This window comes from Podospora pseudoanserina, assembly GCF_035222485.1.
Source record: "Podospora pseudoanserina strain CBS 124.78 chromosome 7 map unlocalized CBS124.78p_7.2, whole genome shotgun sequence".
NCBI lineage: Eukaryota > Fungi > Ascomycota > Sordariomycetes > Sordariales > Podosporaceae > Podospora > Podospora pseudoanserina.
The window spans coordinates 151,991-169,452 of record NW_026946672.1 but is presented as its reverse complement, the minus strand read 5'-3'; the positions used below and the strand labels follow the sequence as shown (position 1 = coordinate 169,452).

Here is a 17,462-nt window from a genome sequence, read left to right as displayed (position 1 = left end):
CCATTTACGCTTCATGTATAAAACACTGATAGCAACATCTTGCGAACCGGATGATGAGCAAACACTTACTGCCCGGATGTACTGAAAGGATGAGTTCTTCTGGAGGGACCTCCTCAACCAGTTTAACCTCTTGATCAGACATCTGAGAGCAGATCTGAACCACTCTGCCTTGCTGCAGAGTTGGCTTTGTTGATCAAAGAGAGCCCTGACGGTTTTGCGTTTCGATAAATGTATTGACATGTCACAGCTTCGGTAATTAACGGTAGATAAAATAGACCACTGGAGTCTGTGGATCAAACCCATCAAGTTCTGTTGTCAATGATGATGTTGAACCCAGGGGCATAACTAAACGCACGCCAGCCACTTGTCCAGCACCTGCCCTTCGGCATAGTTGCCTTCTCCCCTTCTCCCTCCTGTCCGACTGAGGCCCGGCCGAATCACGAACTTGGCCTGTTGGCCTGTGACGCACTCTTTTTCGGCCACATTGGCCAACTTGCTGTCTAGTTCAAAGTTGTCGCAGAAGTCCGGGTAGCAAAGATAATACCAGCTCTGCTGACCACACAATGTTTCGTCAAAGGCGATGGCTTTTGTGACAATCTTGTGAAGCATATCCCGCACAGCAACCATGGGCAGGCGGGATCTGAACGGATCGATGAGCTCCTCGAGCTTGTCAGATACATCCAGGATGGTCTCCTGGACATCGGTGGCTTTGGGGCCCAGGGTATAGATCAGAGAAGCGGTAGCTGCTTTCCACTGGTGGAAGTGGCGCGTTTTGTCTGGTTCAGAGGGTTTGATGGACGATGCCAGCGCCACGCCTTCATCGTCCCGTTCGCGGTTAGCACACAAACACCACACCTTGCAGAAGAAACGGACGAGGAACAACACACTCAGCTTTTCGAGTCTGCTCTGGTATCTCCCCGCCCAGCAGGCATTCCCATGAGTCGTCGAGCTAACAAAGACAGCACCATGTAGGACTTTCCAGATGGCCGCCTCGACAAACCAATCTGATGCCGCCTTGTCGAGCACCATTCGATCATAGCCGGGACATATTTCTTTCAGCTTGTCCCCGCGGGCCTTGGCCCACTGTTCCATCTTGCGCGCACCCAAGTCTTCGATGCTCAGATAGCAGCGAACAAAATTGTGCACCTCAAACGTAAGCTCTCGCCATGCCTCAAGAATTCTGCTCTCCGTCATCTGCAGTCGGGACTGCCCGAGCGGTGTCTCAGCTGCCATGCCGGCAGAATCGGCTGCCTTGGTGCGGAGGCGCTCGATGAGAGCGTTTTGGGCAGCGAACTGCTCCTCGTAAGCGGCTATTTCTGGCGGGAGGACCTGTCTGGCCGCATTGAGCTCTTCCCCCAGCCTGACGATCTCCTTGTCTCGCTGCGTGATCTCATTATGGGCATGCTCGATCTCGTGCTGGGCCTGGCGGAGCTCCTGTTCAAGGTAGTTCATCCGATCTTTTGCTTGCTGCCAGGAAAAATCGGATGCGATGCTGGTGCTGGGCACTGGCTGTGGGCTCGGTATGGTACTGGTGTCAATGGCGCTGTCAACTTGCTGGAGCAAAGTGGTTGCGATAGCCACGGTACCGCATTTGGGCACACTCCCTTTTCGATTGTGCTGCTCAATAACTGGGTTGGCGCTCATGCTCAAACGAGATGCCACGACTTCGAGAGTTGACACGGTTTCGACATGAAGCTTCGGTGGAACAGCTGGAGGGCTATCGAGAGAGACAAGTCCATTTGGGTTCCTTTTGCCCAACTTAGAGGGCTGGTCCGCCGCTGAGAAGCTGCTTCGTGAACCAGCGACGCTCACGATACCACCGTCAAAACTTTTGTTTGACACTCTTGGTGACCCAAGCTTCGGCTTCTTCTTTAATCGATACCATGCGGACTGATGGGTTGTTGGGCCTGCTGAAATGTCGTGATACGAAGCCGAGTCCCTTGAACGAGAGTGTTGAGAGGAATTGCCACCAGATGGCCTGGGCGACCCGTTGAGACGGTCATCGTCAGGCAGGACTGTTGGTATGGGAAGTATCCTCGCCTTCTGAAACCACGAAGTCGCGCTCATGCTACTTTCGTCTGCTGTGCGTGGCCTTGGAACTCGACGATCCAGTGGTCGGGATCTGTGATGAGTTGTTAGAGGTGGATAATTCTGTCCGGTCAAGCTTCCTTCTCGAAGTGAATAGTCCATATGACTGACGAAGTGAAGAAAAGGAAATCTCCTGAGCCCACCACATCCCCCAACCTGGCAACATGGTTGAAATGCATGTTCTTAGCTCTGTGCCTTCGAGAATTTTGGCGCCCTCAGCCTCAAGAGACTTGTGCTACCTGAATGGTGGTTTGTACACGGGGGTGTGGAAGCAACATGCATCACGCTATTGACATGGAGGCAGCCACAACGACGCCATGAACGCCTCAGGCTAACCAGAAGGATAGGTACTGCCTGGCCGCACTCGTTAAGAAAACAGGGGCCGCACAAGGGCTCGCAGCCTGCCTGTTGGGATCCATTCGGGTTTCCCATGACACAACGGGGCCAAAAATGAAGGCAATCAGAACACATTGCGGGTAATGAAATGGTATGAGTAGGTAACGTAGGTGAGTGAATCTAGGCGCTTATCTTGAAATGGTCGAATAGTAGGTCGGCGGAACACTCAATGGGGGGCCGCGGGCAGCTGAGGTTTGAACTTTGGAGTGAGGGCGGGGCACTTTTAAGCTAGCCGAGGAGCTATTATCTCACACACCCACCATATCTCACACACCCACCACCAGCTGCACGACAAACAAGGTGATGTTCAGAATGGCTGCCAGCACCGTCACCGCCCGCCCTGCCGCCTGGCCTTTCATGGCCCTGGCAACCCCTTCCTTGATCCGCGGACCTGGCTGTGCCCCCAGCTTGGCCACCGACTTGTCGATTCGCCTCAACACATCCTGGGCCTCGCTTATCTCTCTTTCCTTGTCCCGAGCCACTGCCTTGTCTCCGATGGCGATGGCTTCATCGTGTTGATCTTCGAGGTCCTTGAGCCTGATGCTGTATTCTACCTTGGTCGACTCCAGCTTCTGAAGTAGACTGTTCCCAGCATTGGTGCGAATGAGATCGCGGCCCTCTTCGATAACTTGCCGTTGGTAGTCAAGAACCACAGGTTCCTTTGGCGCCAGCTTACGGACAATGGACCATGCGCTTTCGGGAGTCCCCTCAAACTTCGTTACCCCCGCCCCTTTTTCTGTCAGGGATTTCCAGTATTTTTCACTGAGTTGCGTCTGGCGTCGAAGACCCTCCCCTTCGTACTCGTCACGCAACATATACCACATTGTGGTGACCAAGACGACGTTGGCCATGGCAGAATCTCCAATCAAGGATTGAAGGAGCCGCAGATAGGTCCCCGAGGACCCGGTCATCCGGTTGTCGGTGATCTTGTGAAGGTACAACACACCTTTGAGTGGTATGCCAAGTGCGTGCTGCGTTGCCAGAAACTCGGTAATCTCAGCCAACACTTCGCCATCCGGCCGTTCAGTGTCATCAAATCCAGGCGTATCAACAACCGAGATGCTCCTCTCGTCTCCGTCATCGTCTTCGAGAACCATTTGAACCAGTTGACAGCGTGAAGTCTCTGGATCAGCGTTAGCAACCATGAACCTGGTAACTATGCTGGCGCTCCTGTCTGTGTTTCCAGTGGATAAGGTACTCACGAGAACGAAGAGTGTGTCCCTCTCTCACAGGTCGTTCGGTTACAGGACCCTTCTTCTTCAGCTGATTGATGAAATAACTCTTTCCAGCACCCGTCACCCCCAAGAGGAGAATGATGCCCTCCCTCTCGCTGTCCATGATGAACTTTTCTGCACTCTCTTGCGTTCTGCTGGCCAAGGTATGTCGGAAGAAGAATCGCCATTTTGGGGCGAGTTTTATGAAATAAATCTCCTCCTCAAAGACCGATGGGATTTTTGACGTGGATGGGGGAGGGGTGGTTGTATCCCAGCCTTACCTTCATCGGGTACTGCGCCAAGCATGTCCTCCGAAGACCTGCAAGCGCTGTACCCCGGTTTCGAGCTGAGACGTGGGGGGGTGTGGACGGGATGTTTGGTACTTTGGCTGCGACCCTGTTGTTTATCAGGTCATCCATCTCATCGATACCCCTTTACACCATTTTTCTGTCTATCTTTCACAAAGGAAAAAACGATACACCTCCGTCAATCTCTCTGATAGCTATCCAACCACATCATGTCGTCACTACCCTACCGGCTTCGGTCTTCTCTTGCGAGTCCTAGCCCATCTACCAGTGGAGGCGTTGCTGGCGGCAAGTTTGTAGCCGTAGGTATCGACTTCGGGACCACGTGGGTTTTTGCAATAGGTGAAGACAATACCTTTGTGTGTACTAACTTTGGGTTCATGTCAGATACTGCGGTGTGTCTTGGGCCTTCTCGGAAAGTCCGGGTGATATTCATGAAATCACAGAATGGCCTTCCGAGTTTCACTTGAATGCAGGCGAGGACCAAGTGCCTACTCAATTTGATCTCGCATCAGGGAAATGGGGGTATGAGGTCACACCGCAGATGAAGCCCATAAAGTGGTTTAAACTCCTTCTGCTCAAGGACCAGGATATCATCCGAGACGAGATCCGGAATTCGCGTCCTCTAAAAGACGCCCAGCAACAGATAAGAGCACGCGGGATGACTCCTACCGAGGTTGTGGGCTTATATCTCAAGAAGCTATGGGCACATACATATAAGAAGCTGGGCGAGATGTTAGTGATTGACAACCTGCCACTTCGGGTAGCCATCACTGTCCCCGCCATCTGGCCTCCCGTAAGTTATTTACCATCACCCAGGACGAGCTTGGGTTTACTGGTGCTAACAGAAGCCAAACAACGTAGTATGCAGAGCAGGCTATGAGAGAGGCTGCCAACATTGCTGGCATCACCGTCGACAGGGACATTGGCACCACAACGCTCGATTTGATTCAAGAGCCAGAGGCTGCTGGCCTGTCCATATTTCTCGACCGCCGAGACTTTCCTGAAATTCAGGTATGATATATCTCGAAGGTTTCAATTGTTTGGTGAGCTGATTGTGCCTTTCAAGCCCGGAGAGTCATTTGTTGTTTGCGATGCCGGCGGAGGAACGGTTGTAAGTTGTTCTTAAACTTAGCTCTCGCCACCGTGGCTCCTGGCTAATAAAAGGTATTCCAGGATGTCATCAGTTACACCGTCAAATCCCTCAGCCCGTTTTGCATCGGAGAGTGCGTCAATGGCGACGGTGAGTGCCCTGTTTAGCCACACAATCATGATCAATACTGATGCTAAGATCTAGGGAAGCTTTCCGGGGCTTTCAAGGTGGATGAAGCATTTGCAGCCTACCTGAAATGGGAGATAAAACTAAAGCTGGATTCGCTCGATACTGCTGAGCACAATCTGTTTGTCACCAAGGACTGGGAGATGGGTGCAAAGCGCAGTTTCACGGGGAACCCTCAGCCGCCGAGGTTCTTTCTGACCCCCCCTACAAAGGCTTTTGGCAAGATAGACAGACTCAGAGGCAAAGGGTCCTTCTCTATCAGTCGGTGAGTGATGATGTTTCCATCCTAGCTTTCCATCAACCATAGCACAATTTCCAAGACAGTGACTAACCCAATCATTCTTGGTATATGGCAGAGAAGCAATGGCCGGGTTCTTCGACCAGTCTCTCGTTGGGATCCGCTCCCTGCTCACGGAGCAAATCAAAGGTGTTGAGATCCAAACGGGGAGAAAACCAAGGGTATGAACGTGGCCCCTCATTGCCATCAAGATGAGGCGTTTGCGGAGCTTTGCCGATTTAACATGTGTTGACTAGAAAATCCTCCTTGTGGGCGGTCTTGGTGGCTCGCAGTACATCTACAATCAGCTTGACAAAGAATACGACAACAGCCCAACTGAACCAGGAATGACGAAGGAGAAGATCATTCTGAGACCATTCGATAAAGCGTAAGTGTCATACACCATAACCTTGACTCGGAAATGCTAGATGCGGCTAACATGATGGGTTCTTTAGCTGGTCTGCTGTCGCCCGCGGGGCGGTAATTCGACTTCTTCAAGATAAAATGTCAATGCTGTCAAGCCTCACCCCCGGTCAGCATCGTGTCATTTCCCGAATTCCCGAGGTCGTCACTCGAAAGGCAAGATACAGCTACGGCATTCAGAGCGAGGTGGCCGTGGCAGCCCTGCGCGACTTCGATCCAGCTCACGACCGAGTGAAGCGGAACCCTGAGAAGACAGAGGTCACACGACGCATGGACTGGTACCTGAAGAAAGGCGACGAAGTGAGCAAGAAAGAGCCCGTCCTGTTTGGATATCACCAATACGCCACCAAGCAGACGGCCCAATCGAAATGTGTATTTGTCATCGAGTACAGCCAGTCAGACATACCTCCCAAAAGAAAGGATGAGACCGTGACGGAGTTGTGTCGGATTGAGTGTGAGTGGGACAAGCCTTTTGAACAGTGGAAACCGGTGGGCAACCTGGCAGATGGGTGGCGGAAGTTTGACGAGATGTCACTGGCTATGAGATTCGGGGGACAGCCCAAGTGGACGATCCAGGTGGGTTCCAAGCAGGCGGAACACGATGTGAACGTGGAGTATCAGAGTTAAGGCAAAATGGAGTCAACATCTTGGTGGGAAATTGCCTTGGCAAGTGGCCAAGAATGGTCTGATTGGCTTTCACGATGCTAAGAAAGGAGTTACAGGGTCTTAACAGGATTGGCGTAACGATGTGCTTCCAGGTTGTGCCGGGTATGTATGTATGTGCTCGTGGAACATCATGTCTTCATATCAAGATTCAATATTCAATGTGGCCAAGGCAATCAAGGTGTTGTAGAAGACGGGAAGAGGCTCTTTTCTGGCCTAGTTTTACCATCCGTTGGGCGCCATGCACAAATTCCATGCAGCTTCTGCTCTCAATGGCACACTACTGACGCATTTCGTCTCTCCGGATACCTTTCTTGGGTCATGTTGGTTGTTGAGGTTACACCAACTTCCGAATTCAGCAACCAAGCGCGGTTACCATGCAATGTCGATCAAAGCACGAAACTTTGGCAACTGTCAGGTAAGCACACCTTAGAGTGACTTACAAACCAGGATGAAACGAGCAACTAGTATTAACAATGATGTTTTCTACTCTTCCCACTGGGGATCCAGTAAATACTGGAGCCCTGCAACTTGTACAAATAGTCAGTGATCCCTTCCCAATGTTCTGCGGCCCATCTCTTTACATCAACCTCATCTTACACCCACATCTAATTCGGTTCATTGTTTCAGGGTAAAAATGCCTTTCGTTCTGATCACTGGAGCCTCTAGGGGCATTGGGGTGAGCAATGTCAAAGCCATCTTGCTGATTTTGGTCAAAGGACTAACCCGCCATACCTCCTACAGTACGAATTTCTTCGTCAGTACTCAAGTGATGCGAAAAATACGGTCATTGCACTTGTCCGCAACAAATCTGACACAGAGAAAAAGGTGTCTGAGGATGCAGTCCTACAAGGGCGGCGGAACATTTACATCCTACAAGCTGATATCACCGATTACAATGCGTTGAAGGTACGAATGAGTCTGACAATATTCGAAGAGAGACGGCAGATTATTATATTGCGACGATTGACGCTAACGAATCACATCAGCAAGCGGCTGCCGACACGGCTGAGATCACGGGCGGGTCTCTGGACTACATCATTGCCAACGCGGGTCTTGTGCCAAAATTCGACTTGTTTCTACCGATTGGCGAACTGTATGTTCTTCAGACTACACTTGTGGGAAATTCTTTTCTACTAACACCGCAAAACAGGGGCAAACAACCGGGAGAGCTCACCAAGACCTTCCGTGAGGCCTTCGAGATCAATGTCATTGGCAACGTTCATCTTTTTAACCTCTTTCTCCCCCTTATCCTCGCCGGTCACGTCAAAAAGATTGTCACCATAACATCCGGCCTTGCTGATAACTCCTTCACCAATCAATGGGGGGCCACTCCCGGTGCGTTGTATGCTGCGAGTAAGGCCGCCATGAACACTGTTGTTGCCAAGTTCAACGCGCAGTTCAAGAAGGACGGGGTTTTGTTTCTGGCTGTCTGTCCCGGGCCAGTGGAAGTTGGACATTATGACGGGGCTACAGCGGATGACCTAGCTGCCGTGGAACCCCTCCTGAGTATCTTCAAGGAGTATTCACCTGGTTATGAAAGGCCCAAGGCGCCAGAGGTTTCGGTGAGAATGATGCGGGATGTTATTGAGGCGTCAAGTTTGGAGAAAGGGGATGGAGGTGCTTTTGTCTCTCATTATGGAAACCAACAGTGGGTGTAGAGGGAAGCCTCCAGAGTTCAGGGGGGCGGGTAGAACGGCAATGTCGGATGACATCATATCACATTTCTGATAACCTACCTTACTATACTCCGCAAACCATCAAATATCTTTTCTGAGCAAGTATCTAAATAACATCGTACAGTATTCCAACTTTGCGAAACAATTCGTTGGGTGACTACAAGGTCGTGACGTTGAATGGCGGGTCATGACAACATCAACTGGTACGGGGATAAGCACCCACACAGAATCAAGTTTCGCACGTCAATAATGCAACGGCGAGTGGAACGCCAAGCGCGTAGGAAGCACGGAGGGATAGTTATCACTCAAATATATATATGGCTCAATGTAGCTTAAGTGATGGTCCCTCGAAAAGTCCTTTCCTCAGACCTTGACCATCGCCTCCCGCATACAATTCGATTTATCAAGCCTCCCAACTACGTGCAAAATGGCAAACACAAACAGATCCAATGAAACAGGGTTGTTAACCCGATGGGTTCCTGATCGCCTCAAGCATTCGCGTCTTTACCGCTGGTTCCTCCGCCTTACGCGCGTCCTGCAATTCCTCTCCTCCGTCATCTCTCTTGGCATTTTCTCTCAGCGCATGTACAAGGTATACCGTCTGGTCAACTCGATCAAAACTCGCCGCGGAGTCAACAGTGCCATCGGGGCCGTTGAGGGTATCCTTGCCGCCGCCGTCCTATACACGCTCATCACGACTGTCATGGCATTTCTTCTCAAGGGAGGTGGTCCCAGGTGGCTCCGCTGGCTCTGGGTTCTCTTCGATATCTTGTTTGTTGGCGCTTTCATCGCAGTTGCTGTTATCACATCGCCAAACGGAGGTATGGCTGGACCAAGGCACTGTTATGACGATAGAGATGCGGCAGACGCGGCAAACGTAACTGGTGAGACGACGACAGGCGATGATAGCTGTGACTTACCTTGGGGAACGTTCATCCTGGCTATCGTCAGCACGTGAGTTACTCCACAAGAAAGTCCCGAGGTCCACAGGACACTGACAAGGAAGAAACCAGGGTTTTTCATGCCATTACAGCTGCTTTCCATGAAGTGCGCGACATGTATAGGAAGCACCACAAGGCGGGAAGTGACGAGCATGCCATTGCGACCCACCACCAGCAGATGAGGCACTCCGATGGTGTACACTACGGACCTACCGTTGCAAACGGACACCAACAAACGCATATGGGTTATAGCAATGGAAGGCATGGTACCGCTAGGGTCTAAGGTTGGTTTTGAAGGGTAGTGCAACTGTAAAGGGTGTGGTGTTTTGGCCGTATAAACTCCAAAAATGCGTAATCAAATGAACGAGTAAATAATCACTTGATTCAGTTCATCATGGGGGTTTTCAGGCTCATACCGCTGCTTACTCTTTGTCTCACTAGTTCTCACATGACAGCAGTGGTGTCCGGGGTGCGTTGTATTTAGAACCCGATGGTAAGCCAGACTATGATCCTACGCGAGCTAAAAATTTCCTGAGTGGCATCACCCGACAGAATGGGGGTCAGCTACAGGACTCCCTGCTGACCTCCCAACAATGACTCCCCACACACACTCAGAGAACCACGCACTGGGACTTGTCTCAGGGCACGAATGGCCATCAACCTATAAATCAACGAAATGTAGATGATTTGGAGGAGACCAAACCGAGGGGCATTTCTTTTTTTCTTTTTTTTTTTACCACTCACCTATATTGTAGAAATATGGCACGAACACAGTCGGTCTTTGCAACTGCATCGCACAGCAAACCGTTAGTCGCTCAAGCAGCAGATGCCTGCCGACATTGTATACGCGACTTGGACTTTGCAGGTATTGATGGCCCGGACCTGCGAGAAGCTAGCTACCGTATGTAGTCATATTAGGACTTGCTTCATCTTTTAGTCTACTAAACACATCCCATGGCCGCAGTTCTAGAAGATATCGACTTACAACTCCGCGTCCTGGAGCTGTACCACGATCAGTATTTCGACGATCCAAAATGGAGACACAATGCTGTTGCAGGCTGTCTCAGTTCACTCCTTGAGTATTTCGATACTATGACATTGAATAACTGCGACGCTGCGGTCAGCCAAGGCAACGAATTAAAGGCGTTCAAAATGCGGGTGAAAAGGGCCCTTTGTGACTTGAGAGATCAAGCAAGAAAATTGGACAAAACACTCGGGTTTCTTTCAGGGTTGGTGAAATCTTCTGGGATCCCCCAAGCGTACAATCAAGCTAATGGGAGATCAGACCTGAGGAAAGTGGAGGGTTTCCACTGCCAGAAGCAACGAATTCTAGGAATGTGCCTGCAGGTGGGCTGACTTTGCTGGCTGTTGGTTCGTACCCACTGTTTCCAGGAAAGAAAAAGAATGCATTGCTGACAGCGGAGGGCATATATGGTGGAGGCGTTCGGGGACTGGTCAGTCTTCGAATCCTAAAAGCCATTATGGATGAGGCCAATAGAGAGAATGGGACAAGCAAAGCAAAGACGCCGGCGGAGTGTTTTAAGCTTGCTGGAGGAACAAGTACGGGGGGCTTGATCTGCATTATGCTCTTTCGATTAGTGAGTTTGCTATGCGTGACAGAGGTTGGCTGAATGTTTACAAACCACACCGGCTAACACATTTTACAGAGCATGTCGATCGATGAAGCGATAACGGCGTACAAATCATTGTCACAAACCTTGTTCCAGCCCAGCTTCATCTCTAAATATTTAGGCGGTGCCTACATCAGAACGATGTTTGGCTTATCTTGGTACGAGGGCTCGTCGCTCGAGCATGCAGTCCGAGACGAGGTCGTTGCTCAGGGGCTAGATCCAAATGCTACTTTGCTGGACCACAGCTCTGTGCCAGGCACTGAAGGGTGTCAAGTGTAACTGCATTTCCGTTCTCTCCTTGCAGAAACAGCTTGCTGATGAAAGAAGCTTTGTCACTTCCGTCAGGTCAAGGGACAACTTCGCTCTTCGCTTTCGCTCTTACAGCTTTCCCGATGGTTCACTGCCAACATACAGTTCGGCTACCATCGTTCAGGCTGCTCGCGCGACATCGGCGGCGCCCTTTTATTTCCCCCCAGCAACGATAGGTAGGACGGAGTTCTGGGATGGAGCACTAGCAAACAACAATCCCGTGGATGAACTCTGGGCTGAGAAAAGCCTGTTGTTTCCCCGCTGGATAACAGATAAGCCGGTTGTCAAATGTGTGCTGAGTCTGGGAACAGGAAGATTTGACCCTTCGCGAAAGAAGCGGAGCTGGATTGCGTCACATCCTGCCATCTCCAAGGGAGCGCAGCTGCTGGAGAACCTGACCAATGTCGAAAACGTGCATCGCAGATTTGACCAGCTGATGAGGGCCGAGGGAGTGTGGTACTTCCGGTTCAACCCGCCAACCACAGACGATGTTGATTTGGCCGAGTACAGAGAGGAAAAGCTGGCTGGGTTGGAGGCCGACGTGGAGAGGTATCTGGAGAGGCCCCATATTAAGGTGATGCTGAGGCTTTGTGCTCAATTGCTGGGCTGATGCTGCAGCGGGAGGTGCAAGTAGGTATTGATCGGCAGAAATGGAGTTGCTCCTTCCCACCTGTCAACCGCGCCCTTTAACGTCACCAATCGACTTAAATAGTTGTAGACCGAATAATACCTACCCAACAATAAACAACACAGCGCAAACTGGCACAACATGGACTCCGACATCAAGCCCTTCAACATCAGCATTTCGGATGCCAAAATCGCCCAGCTGCACCACAAGCTGGAGCATGCCACTTTCCCCGACGAGACACCCTTGTCCGATGATTGGGCAGGTGGTGTTCCCCTCAGTGACATCAAGCGACTGGTCAACTACTTGAAGGGCGATTTTGACTGGCGCCAGCAAGAGAGACGGTACTGAACCGTGATTTGCCCCAGTACACAACAACAATCCATGTCAATGGTTTCGATCCGCTCAAGATACACTTCGTTCACAAGAAGGGCAATCGCCTGGGAGCCATTCCCCTCTTGTTTTGTCACGGATGTGAGTCAACTGCATCCGCAACACTCGGCAAGCATTCCCCACTGACTTGTGCCCTCCCATAGGACCTGGTAGCTTCATCGAAGTGGCCAAAATTCTCCCTCTCTTGACCAATCCGGACAGTCAAGATCAGCCGTGCTTCGATGACGTTGCTCCATCTCTGCCCAATTTTGGCTTCTCATCTGGCCCTTCCAAGCCAGGATCTGTGCTCGAGCAGTACGCAGAATATTGTCACAAGCTGATGCTCAAGCTTGGGTATTCAAACTACGGTGCGTTCCCCATTTTGGTTTTGTCTGCACATGCGGCTGCTGACAGCCCTCCCATAGCCACACAAGGAGGAGACTGGGGGAACGGCATCACACGTTTCATGGACATCAGATATGGTCCTGCGTCGTCGTCCGAGACCAAGAAATCTGGAGCCGTTTGGGCCAGTCACATCAACCACAACCTAGCCGTTCCACCTTCCATCAGTACCATCCCACAGCATGGGTCCCTTGTGTACCTCAAGTATCTGTTTCCCACGTACAGCAACCGAGAAAAAGAAGGCTTGGCTCGAACCCACCGGTTTTGGGAAGAAGGTGCCGCCTACAACGGCCTCCACTGCCACAACCCAACCACCATTGGCATTGCTTTGAGGGACTCGCCTGTGGCCTTGTTATCGTGGATCTACGGGAAGCTCTACGACTGGACAGACTCTTACCCCTGGACAGACGACGAGATTCTTACCTGGATCAGCATCTACCAGTTCGCCAGTGCAGGGCCCAAGGCTGGCTGCCGCGTTTACTACCACTCGGCAACTGCCAAGAAGGTGGAGGAATACAATCCGGGAGTGAAGCTGGGCGTGTCAACCTTCCCAAAGGACTTGTTGATGTCGCCAAGCTACCACTATCGGACCTTGGGTCCGCTGGTGTTTGAGAATTGGCATAACAAGGGAGGCCACTTTGCTGCTTGGGAAGTTCCAGAGCTCTTGGTGGAGGACATGAGGGTGATGTTTGGTGGCCTGGTCAAGAGCGGAGAGATAAACTTTCCTGGCCCGAAGTAAGCTAAATATAATAAAATTCATTTGAGATTCCGATTCTCACCAACGCCCCTCGTTCTCTGCGTGCGACTTTTTGAGCGCATCCAGTCTCCACACATCGCATACCCAACTCCACCAGCCTCCACTTCCAAAACCCTTACTTTACACGATTCATGCCTGCTCGAAATCACGACTTCACACAAAAGTAGTCAGTCCTAGCCGATTTCCATCAATCTTTCCAAGGTCAGATGGCCGAGCGGTCTAAGGCGCCACGTTAAGGTATCAACCTTGATTCCACTTCACAAAAAGAGTTCCGTGGTCTCGTAAGGGGCGTGAGTTCGAATCTCACTCTGATCATTTTGCATTCTGTATTTTCTTTGACATTGTTTTTTTCTTTCCAGGTAAAGGCTACCTCTGATATTGTGTGCTGTAGTAGCGCTTTTCTTACATGTCTGTCCGTTGCCTGGGCAACTGTCAGGGGGGTCAGGGGCCAGCTGCCTGTGGCAAAGGCACGATGACATACCCATCACTGCTAGTTGCCCAATGATGAAATTGCGGTTGATACCCAGGCAATGATGTACATTGTACTGGCATTAAGAACTCAACTGAAGCCCATACTGGGCTCTCGGTATGTGGCATTATTGCCAAGTCATAAGGTACCGGTATGTGAGGAATCACATTCACCATGTCATACAGTTCAGTACAGTGCCTCGATGAAAACATATACATTTCGACTTTGGCAGGTTTGAAGGTTGTAAATTGCCGGCGGTCGTTTGTTGTTGATCGGCTTTGTGATCGACATCCGCCACCGTATGCATATGCACGCCGAGAAAGTTGACAGGGACCCTGAATTCCATAAGATAACGTTGAAGGGTCCACCGATGATCGGAGCTATGACATGTTCCCAATGTACGATGAAATAATCGAACTAGAGGATCAGCATCCGTGTTGTTGTGTAGTCCTATCAATAGCCCACTCAGCCCTCAATGGCAAGAAGATTGTCAGGGACTCGGCAACGTATGAGTCGTAGAGCCCGGTTCCATCAACATCATGGAGGCCTAATATAATCATGTAGCAGACGTAATATGCAACGGATGGGAGCAAGATCGCCGTTCGTATAAAAAGCCACGTACTATCATGGCGCATTTGCAGCCATACTGGAAAAGTTATGTTGATTCAAGTATCGGCCGGGGATCCTGCCACCTCGTACTACTCTACGACCTGGGGCTTGCACAAGACTTTTTTCAGGGCTGGCATGATGTCTTAGCAAATAACGTACACGCCATGTGAAGTGATCGCCAGCCAACAGGGTTGGTCTGTGCTATCAAGCTAGTCTTTGAGCAGTTTGATGCATCATCATAATGACACAGAGTCTTCGAAAACTTTCCAGATTTCTGAAGTTTGTCACCGGCTTCTAGTCACGGCATACTCAATGAAACCCAGGGAGTCGGATCATTCTGTGGGAGCAAGTTAGGTTGGGTCTTTTCCACACCCCCAAGACAAAAAAGGTACTGGATACATGCCTGGCCCTTCAGCAAGGGGGAGGTGTGTCGGCAAGACAGCTCCTATCAGTCGCTGGAAGGTAGATCACACCCATACAGACTACATCAACGTAGCGTGTTTTTAAGATGCTAAACTACCTACCGACAGTTGGCGAGAGGCCATCACAGCATTGCGCGGCCGGACTCTGCGCTCACCTACCACATTCATCTGCCTTATTGAATACCGATCTGAAGACAGATGTAGGCTCTTGTCCATCATTACAACCATCCGTCCTGACTGCCTGCCTATCTTCTTCAAGTCTGTGCAACCCGAATATTTCTTTCCATTGTTGTTCTGGGAGCATCTGGATTGTGCTGATATCGTTTGTGCACCCCCAAGCCATCCCACCGAGCTGTCCCAACACCACCCTCTTATCTGCAGCCATGCTGACCGGTAATAACATTGACACCACCCCAGACCACTGTGCAACTTTCGAGCCTTCTAGATCATCCACCTATCGCACATGGTTCCGCTTGTGTGTCCTCGACTCGGCGGGGGGGAGCTCCATCGTCTGAAACAGCACAGCAAAGACCGTCATATCTAGTCCATACCAACCTCCGAACTAGCACTACCAAGGTATGCGGTCACTCCTCAAGAAGAGGAAGACTCCATGAATGCCACGGGCGGATGTTATACGTTAAGTGCTAGGCGTGCCCCTCCCCGTGTGTTTGTGTCTACGGTTCGCGTTTGCTGCTTGACGACAATCCCCTATATATCCCAAACTAGAACCCAAACAGTTTTTTTGAAAGACGTAGCCAAAGCTCCCTCCACGAATGCCTAACCCATGTGGCATTTTTCTAGCAGGACTTGTGTGCCGAAACGCAACGAATTCGTTGAGCAACTTTCTGTTTCACAAGCCCAAGAGTTCCAGCCATGGGCTACCAGCGGATAAAAACGGCTTCTTTGCCTGCCTTGTGCAACTATTCCTGCCGCCGCCAACGTCTTTTCCCCCTCCCGTTGGGTCTTCACCACAGGGCGGGCAGGCGGGAAGATAAGGCTAGTTCATGAGGTGCGACAGTTGTCCAAAGGGTGGACCATCCAACATCCCTTCCACTGCTCTCATTCTTCAATTTCTTGCTCTCGCAACCAGGAGCAGCACCCAGACCCAAGCACTCGTGTAAAATGTATCATAAATCATCATACCATCCAACCACCTATGCAACCACGACCCCAAAAGGAAACGCCTCCCTAGACGTCTCCACCATGTTACACCCCATCGAAAGATATCTCCGTGAGTCTGAGCAGGCCTGTTCGCTCATTGGCTGAGAGACCTAAACGCCATGGCTGCCCGGGAGGAGGGAGGCGAGCCAGGGCGGGCAGAGTGCGTGTTAAATATGTACAATGGGGGCGAGCGCGAGAAGAAGGGTGTCAACGCTTGCGGGGAAGGGTGTAGGGTGCAAGTTGAGGAGGGAGTGGCGTGGGTTTACACACCAATGTAGGTCAAAAACCAAATATACTGCGTAGAAACAGGACATAGAGAATGATGGTGGGGGCTGGGGAAAATCATGATTTCCATCTTGTCTCGCCGTCACCTACAACGCGGCGACCCGTCTCGAGTTGGACCCTTGATCAAAAGCAGGACCCTGAAAGGGACCCTGAGCCGACCCGTCCAGATGTGTGGAAGTGGTGTTCACCAATTACACTCGCGACGAGCCATTGGATGACAAAGCTTGCGCTATGGGGGTAGTCAATCAAGTCCTGGAATTTCTGCTGCATAGCTGGGACGGTCGGGTATTTCTTCCCATGTTTTTGTGCACCACAACAGAAAGGCGGAAGTTGACAGAAACCCAATCCTTTTCCCCAATGCCGCCCACCCTTCATCAACTCACCGGCCGGATCTCTCCAAATCATAGGCTCAGAGCATGTTACTTGGCGAATATAACTGAACCGACCGGCAACAGATCGGTGAAAGCCAGACTGTGGTGTATATTCATCGACCGGTGGACCGTCATTTTGTATCTTCTGGCGGTGGTGTGGGTGGACATGAACGGTCCCTATATCCTTGCCTTTACGGCCTGCAGCCAACCATGGAGCTCTCAGGGGGAGGTGGTGGGTAACAGAAGCGTCAATCTTGCAGCATTTCTCCTGATAATAGCATGAGAATCTGCACCCGTCTCCAAATGTGTACTTTATTGGCCAAACTATGTTGCAACGGCGAGATGCTTGCACAACCACCGAAACGCCCAGGCCATGATGGCCGTGAGTGCAACTGGCAGGCGGCGGGCAAGTCCAAGACATCCAATGCAAAGTAACCCACCCCAGTCCCCAACGCGCCTGCAGGAGGGTGGGAAGTACAACCGCAATCCCACACACCACACACCATCTCATCCACCCTGCACCTACAGGGAGGGGGGCCGTATCCATAGCTTTCCTTCCTACCCTCTTGTCTGAGTTCCGGGTGGGTTTTTGGAGGCAATGCAGACAAAAGGATAAAGATTGCCGACTGTCGCATCGGATCTGTGCAATTTGATAGCCTCCCACCCTTCTTGTCTGGTGTGTCGCTTCACTCTTCGCTGTTAATATAGCAGGCATGCAGCGCAGGTCGCACCTCGCAGCGCGAAGGGAAGGAGGGCAGGCCGGACAGCAGGAGTGCTGCAGATA

At 51.1% G+C, this 17,462-nt stretch overlaps 7 protein-coding genes and 1 non-coding gene across 8 annotated transcripts; 5 read left to right on the top strand and 3 right to left on the bottom strand.

Moving 5' to 3' along the window:
• Positions 1-212: 212 nt before the first annotated feature.
• Positions 213-2,293, bottom strand: QC764_704920 (uncharacterized protein). The gene is made up of 2 exons (XM_062950153.1): positions 888-2,293; positions 213-815 (listed from the first exon to the last, which is right to left on the bottom strand). The coding sequence occupies exons 1-2, from the start codon at positions 2,188-2,190 to the stop codon at positions 346-348; spliced, it is 1,773 nt and encodes a 590-aa protein (XP_062795768.1). The 5' UTR covers positions 2,191-2,293; the 3' UTR covers positions 213-345.
• Positions 2,294-2,750: 457 nt separating this feature from the next.
• QC764_704930 (uncharacterized protein) lies at positions 2,751-3,822 on the bottom strand (the record flags this gene model as incomplete). The annotated part of the gene is made up of 2 exons (XM_062950154.1): positions 2,751-3,607; positions 3,687-3,822. The coding sequence occupies 2 exons, from the start codon at positions 3,820-3,822 to the stop codon at positions 2,751-2,753; spliced, it is 993 nt and encodes a 330-aa protein (XP_062795767.1).
• A 181-nt stretch (positions 3,823-4,003) lies between these two features.
• QC764_704940 (uncharacterized protein) lies at positions 4,004-6,912 on the top strand. The gene is made up of 9 exons (XM_062950155.1): positions 4,004-4,328; positions 4,391-4,799; positions 4,868-5,017; positions 5,073-5,117; positions 5,180-5,246; positions 5,301-5,547; positions 5,639-5,741; positions 5,817-5,947; positions 6,015-6,912. The coding sequence occupies exons 1-9, from the start codon at positions 4,216-4,218 to the stop codon at positions 6,607-6,609; spliced, it is 1,860 nt and encodes a 619-aa protein (XP_062795766.1). The 5' UTR covers positions 4,004-4,215; the 3' UTR covers positions 6,610-6,912.
• A 328-nt stretch (positions 6,913-7,240) lies between these two features.
• Positions 7,241-8,306, top strand: QC764_704950 (uncharacterized protein; the record flags this gene model as incomplete). Its single annotated transcript, XM_062950156.1, has 4 exons — positions 7,241-7,324; positions 7,390-7,554; positions 7,635-7,741; positions 7,799-8,306. The coding sequence occupies exons 1-4, from the start codon at positions 7,283-7,285 to the stop codon at positions 8,304-8,306; spliced, it is 822 nt and encodes a 273-aa protein (XP_062795765.1). The 5' UTR covers positions 7,241-7,282.
• Positions 8,307-8,453: 147 nt separating this feature from the next.
• On the top strand, positions 8,454-9,629 carry QC764_704960 (uncharacterized protein). Its single transcript, XM_062950157.1, has 2 exons — positions 8,454-9,278; positions 9,338-9,629. Exons 1-2 carry the CDS (start codon positions 8,752-8,754, stop codon positions 9,546-9,548), a joined length of 738 nt encoding a protein of 245 aa, XP_062795764.1. The 5' UTR covers positions 8,454-8,751; the 3' UTR covers positions 9,549-9,629.
• A 237-nt stretch (positions 9,630-9,866) lies between these two features.
• On the top strand, positions 9,867-11,815 carry PNPLA8 (Calcium-independent phospholipase A2-gamma; the record flags this gene model as incomplete). Its single annotated transcript, XM_062950158.1, has 6 exons — positions 9,867-10,166; positions 10,230-10,494; positions 10,551-10,636; positions 10,697-10,863; positions 10,933-11,171; positions 11,224-11,815. Exons 1-6 carry the CDS (start codon positions 10,025-10,027, stop codon positions 11,813-11,815), a joined length of 1,491 nt encoding a protein of 496 aa, XP_062795763.1. The 5' UTR covers positions 9,867-10,024.
• A 159-nt stretch (positions 11,816-11,974) lies between these two features.
• Positions 11,975-13,343, top strand: QC764_0109320 (uncharacterized protein; the record flags this gene model as incomplete). Its single annotated transcript, XM_062941145.1, has 3 exons — positions 11,975-12,174; positions 12,377-12,570; positions 12,628-13,343. The coding sequence occupies 3 exons, from the start codon at positions 11,975-11,977 to the stop codon at positions 13,341-13,343; spliced, it is 1,110 nt and encodes a 369-aa protein (XP_062795762.1).
• Positions 13,344-13,561: 218 nt separating this feature from the next.
• Positions 13,562-13,676, bottom strand: QC764_0109310. The gene has a single exon. It is a non-coding gene; the product is annotated as a tRNA-Leu (tRNA).
• Between the last annotated feature and the right edge of the window lie 3,786 nt (positions 13,677-17,462).

Excerpts from the sequence above, each read along its gene's own strand:
- QC764_704920 (XM_062950153.1), bottom strand. The coding sequence starts at position 2,190 with ATGGACTATTCACTTCGAGAAGGAAGCTTGACCGGACAGAATTATCCA. Across the intron at positions 816-887 it reads GAGCAGACTCGAAAAGCTGA|GCGTGGCGCTGGCATCGTCC; the intron begins GTGTGTTGTTCC and ends GGGACGATGAAG.
- QC764_704940 (XM_062950155.1), top strand. The coding sequence starts at position 4,216 with ATGTCGTCACTACCCTACCGGCTTCGGTCTTCTCTTGCGAGTCCTAGC. Across the intron at positions 5,118-5,179 it reads ATGCCGGCGGAGGAACGGTT|GATGTCATCAGTTACACCGT; the intron begins GTAAGTTGTTCT and ends AAGGTATTCCAG. Across the intron at positions 5,548-5,638 it reads GGGTCCTTCTCTATCAGTCG|AGAAGCAATGGCCGGGTTCT; the intron begins GTGAGTGATGAT and ends GGTATATGGCAG.
- QC764_704960 (XM_062950157.1), top strand. The coding sequence starts at position 8,752 with ATGGCAAACACAAACAGATCCAATGAAACAGGGTTGTTAACCCGATGG. Across the intron at positions 9,279-9,337 it reads ATCCTGGCTATCGTCAGCAC|GGTTTTTCATGCCATTACAG; the intron begins GTGAGTTACTCC and ends GGAAGAAACCAG.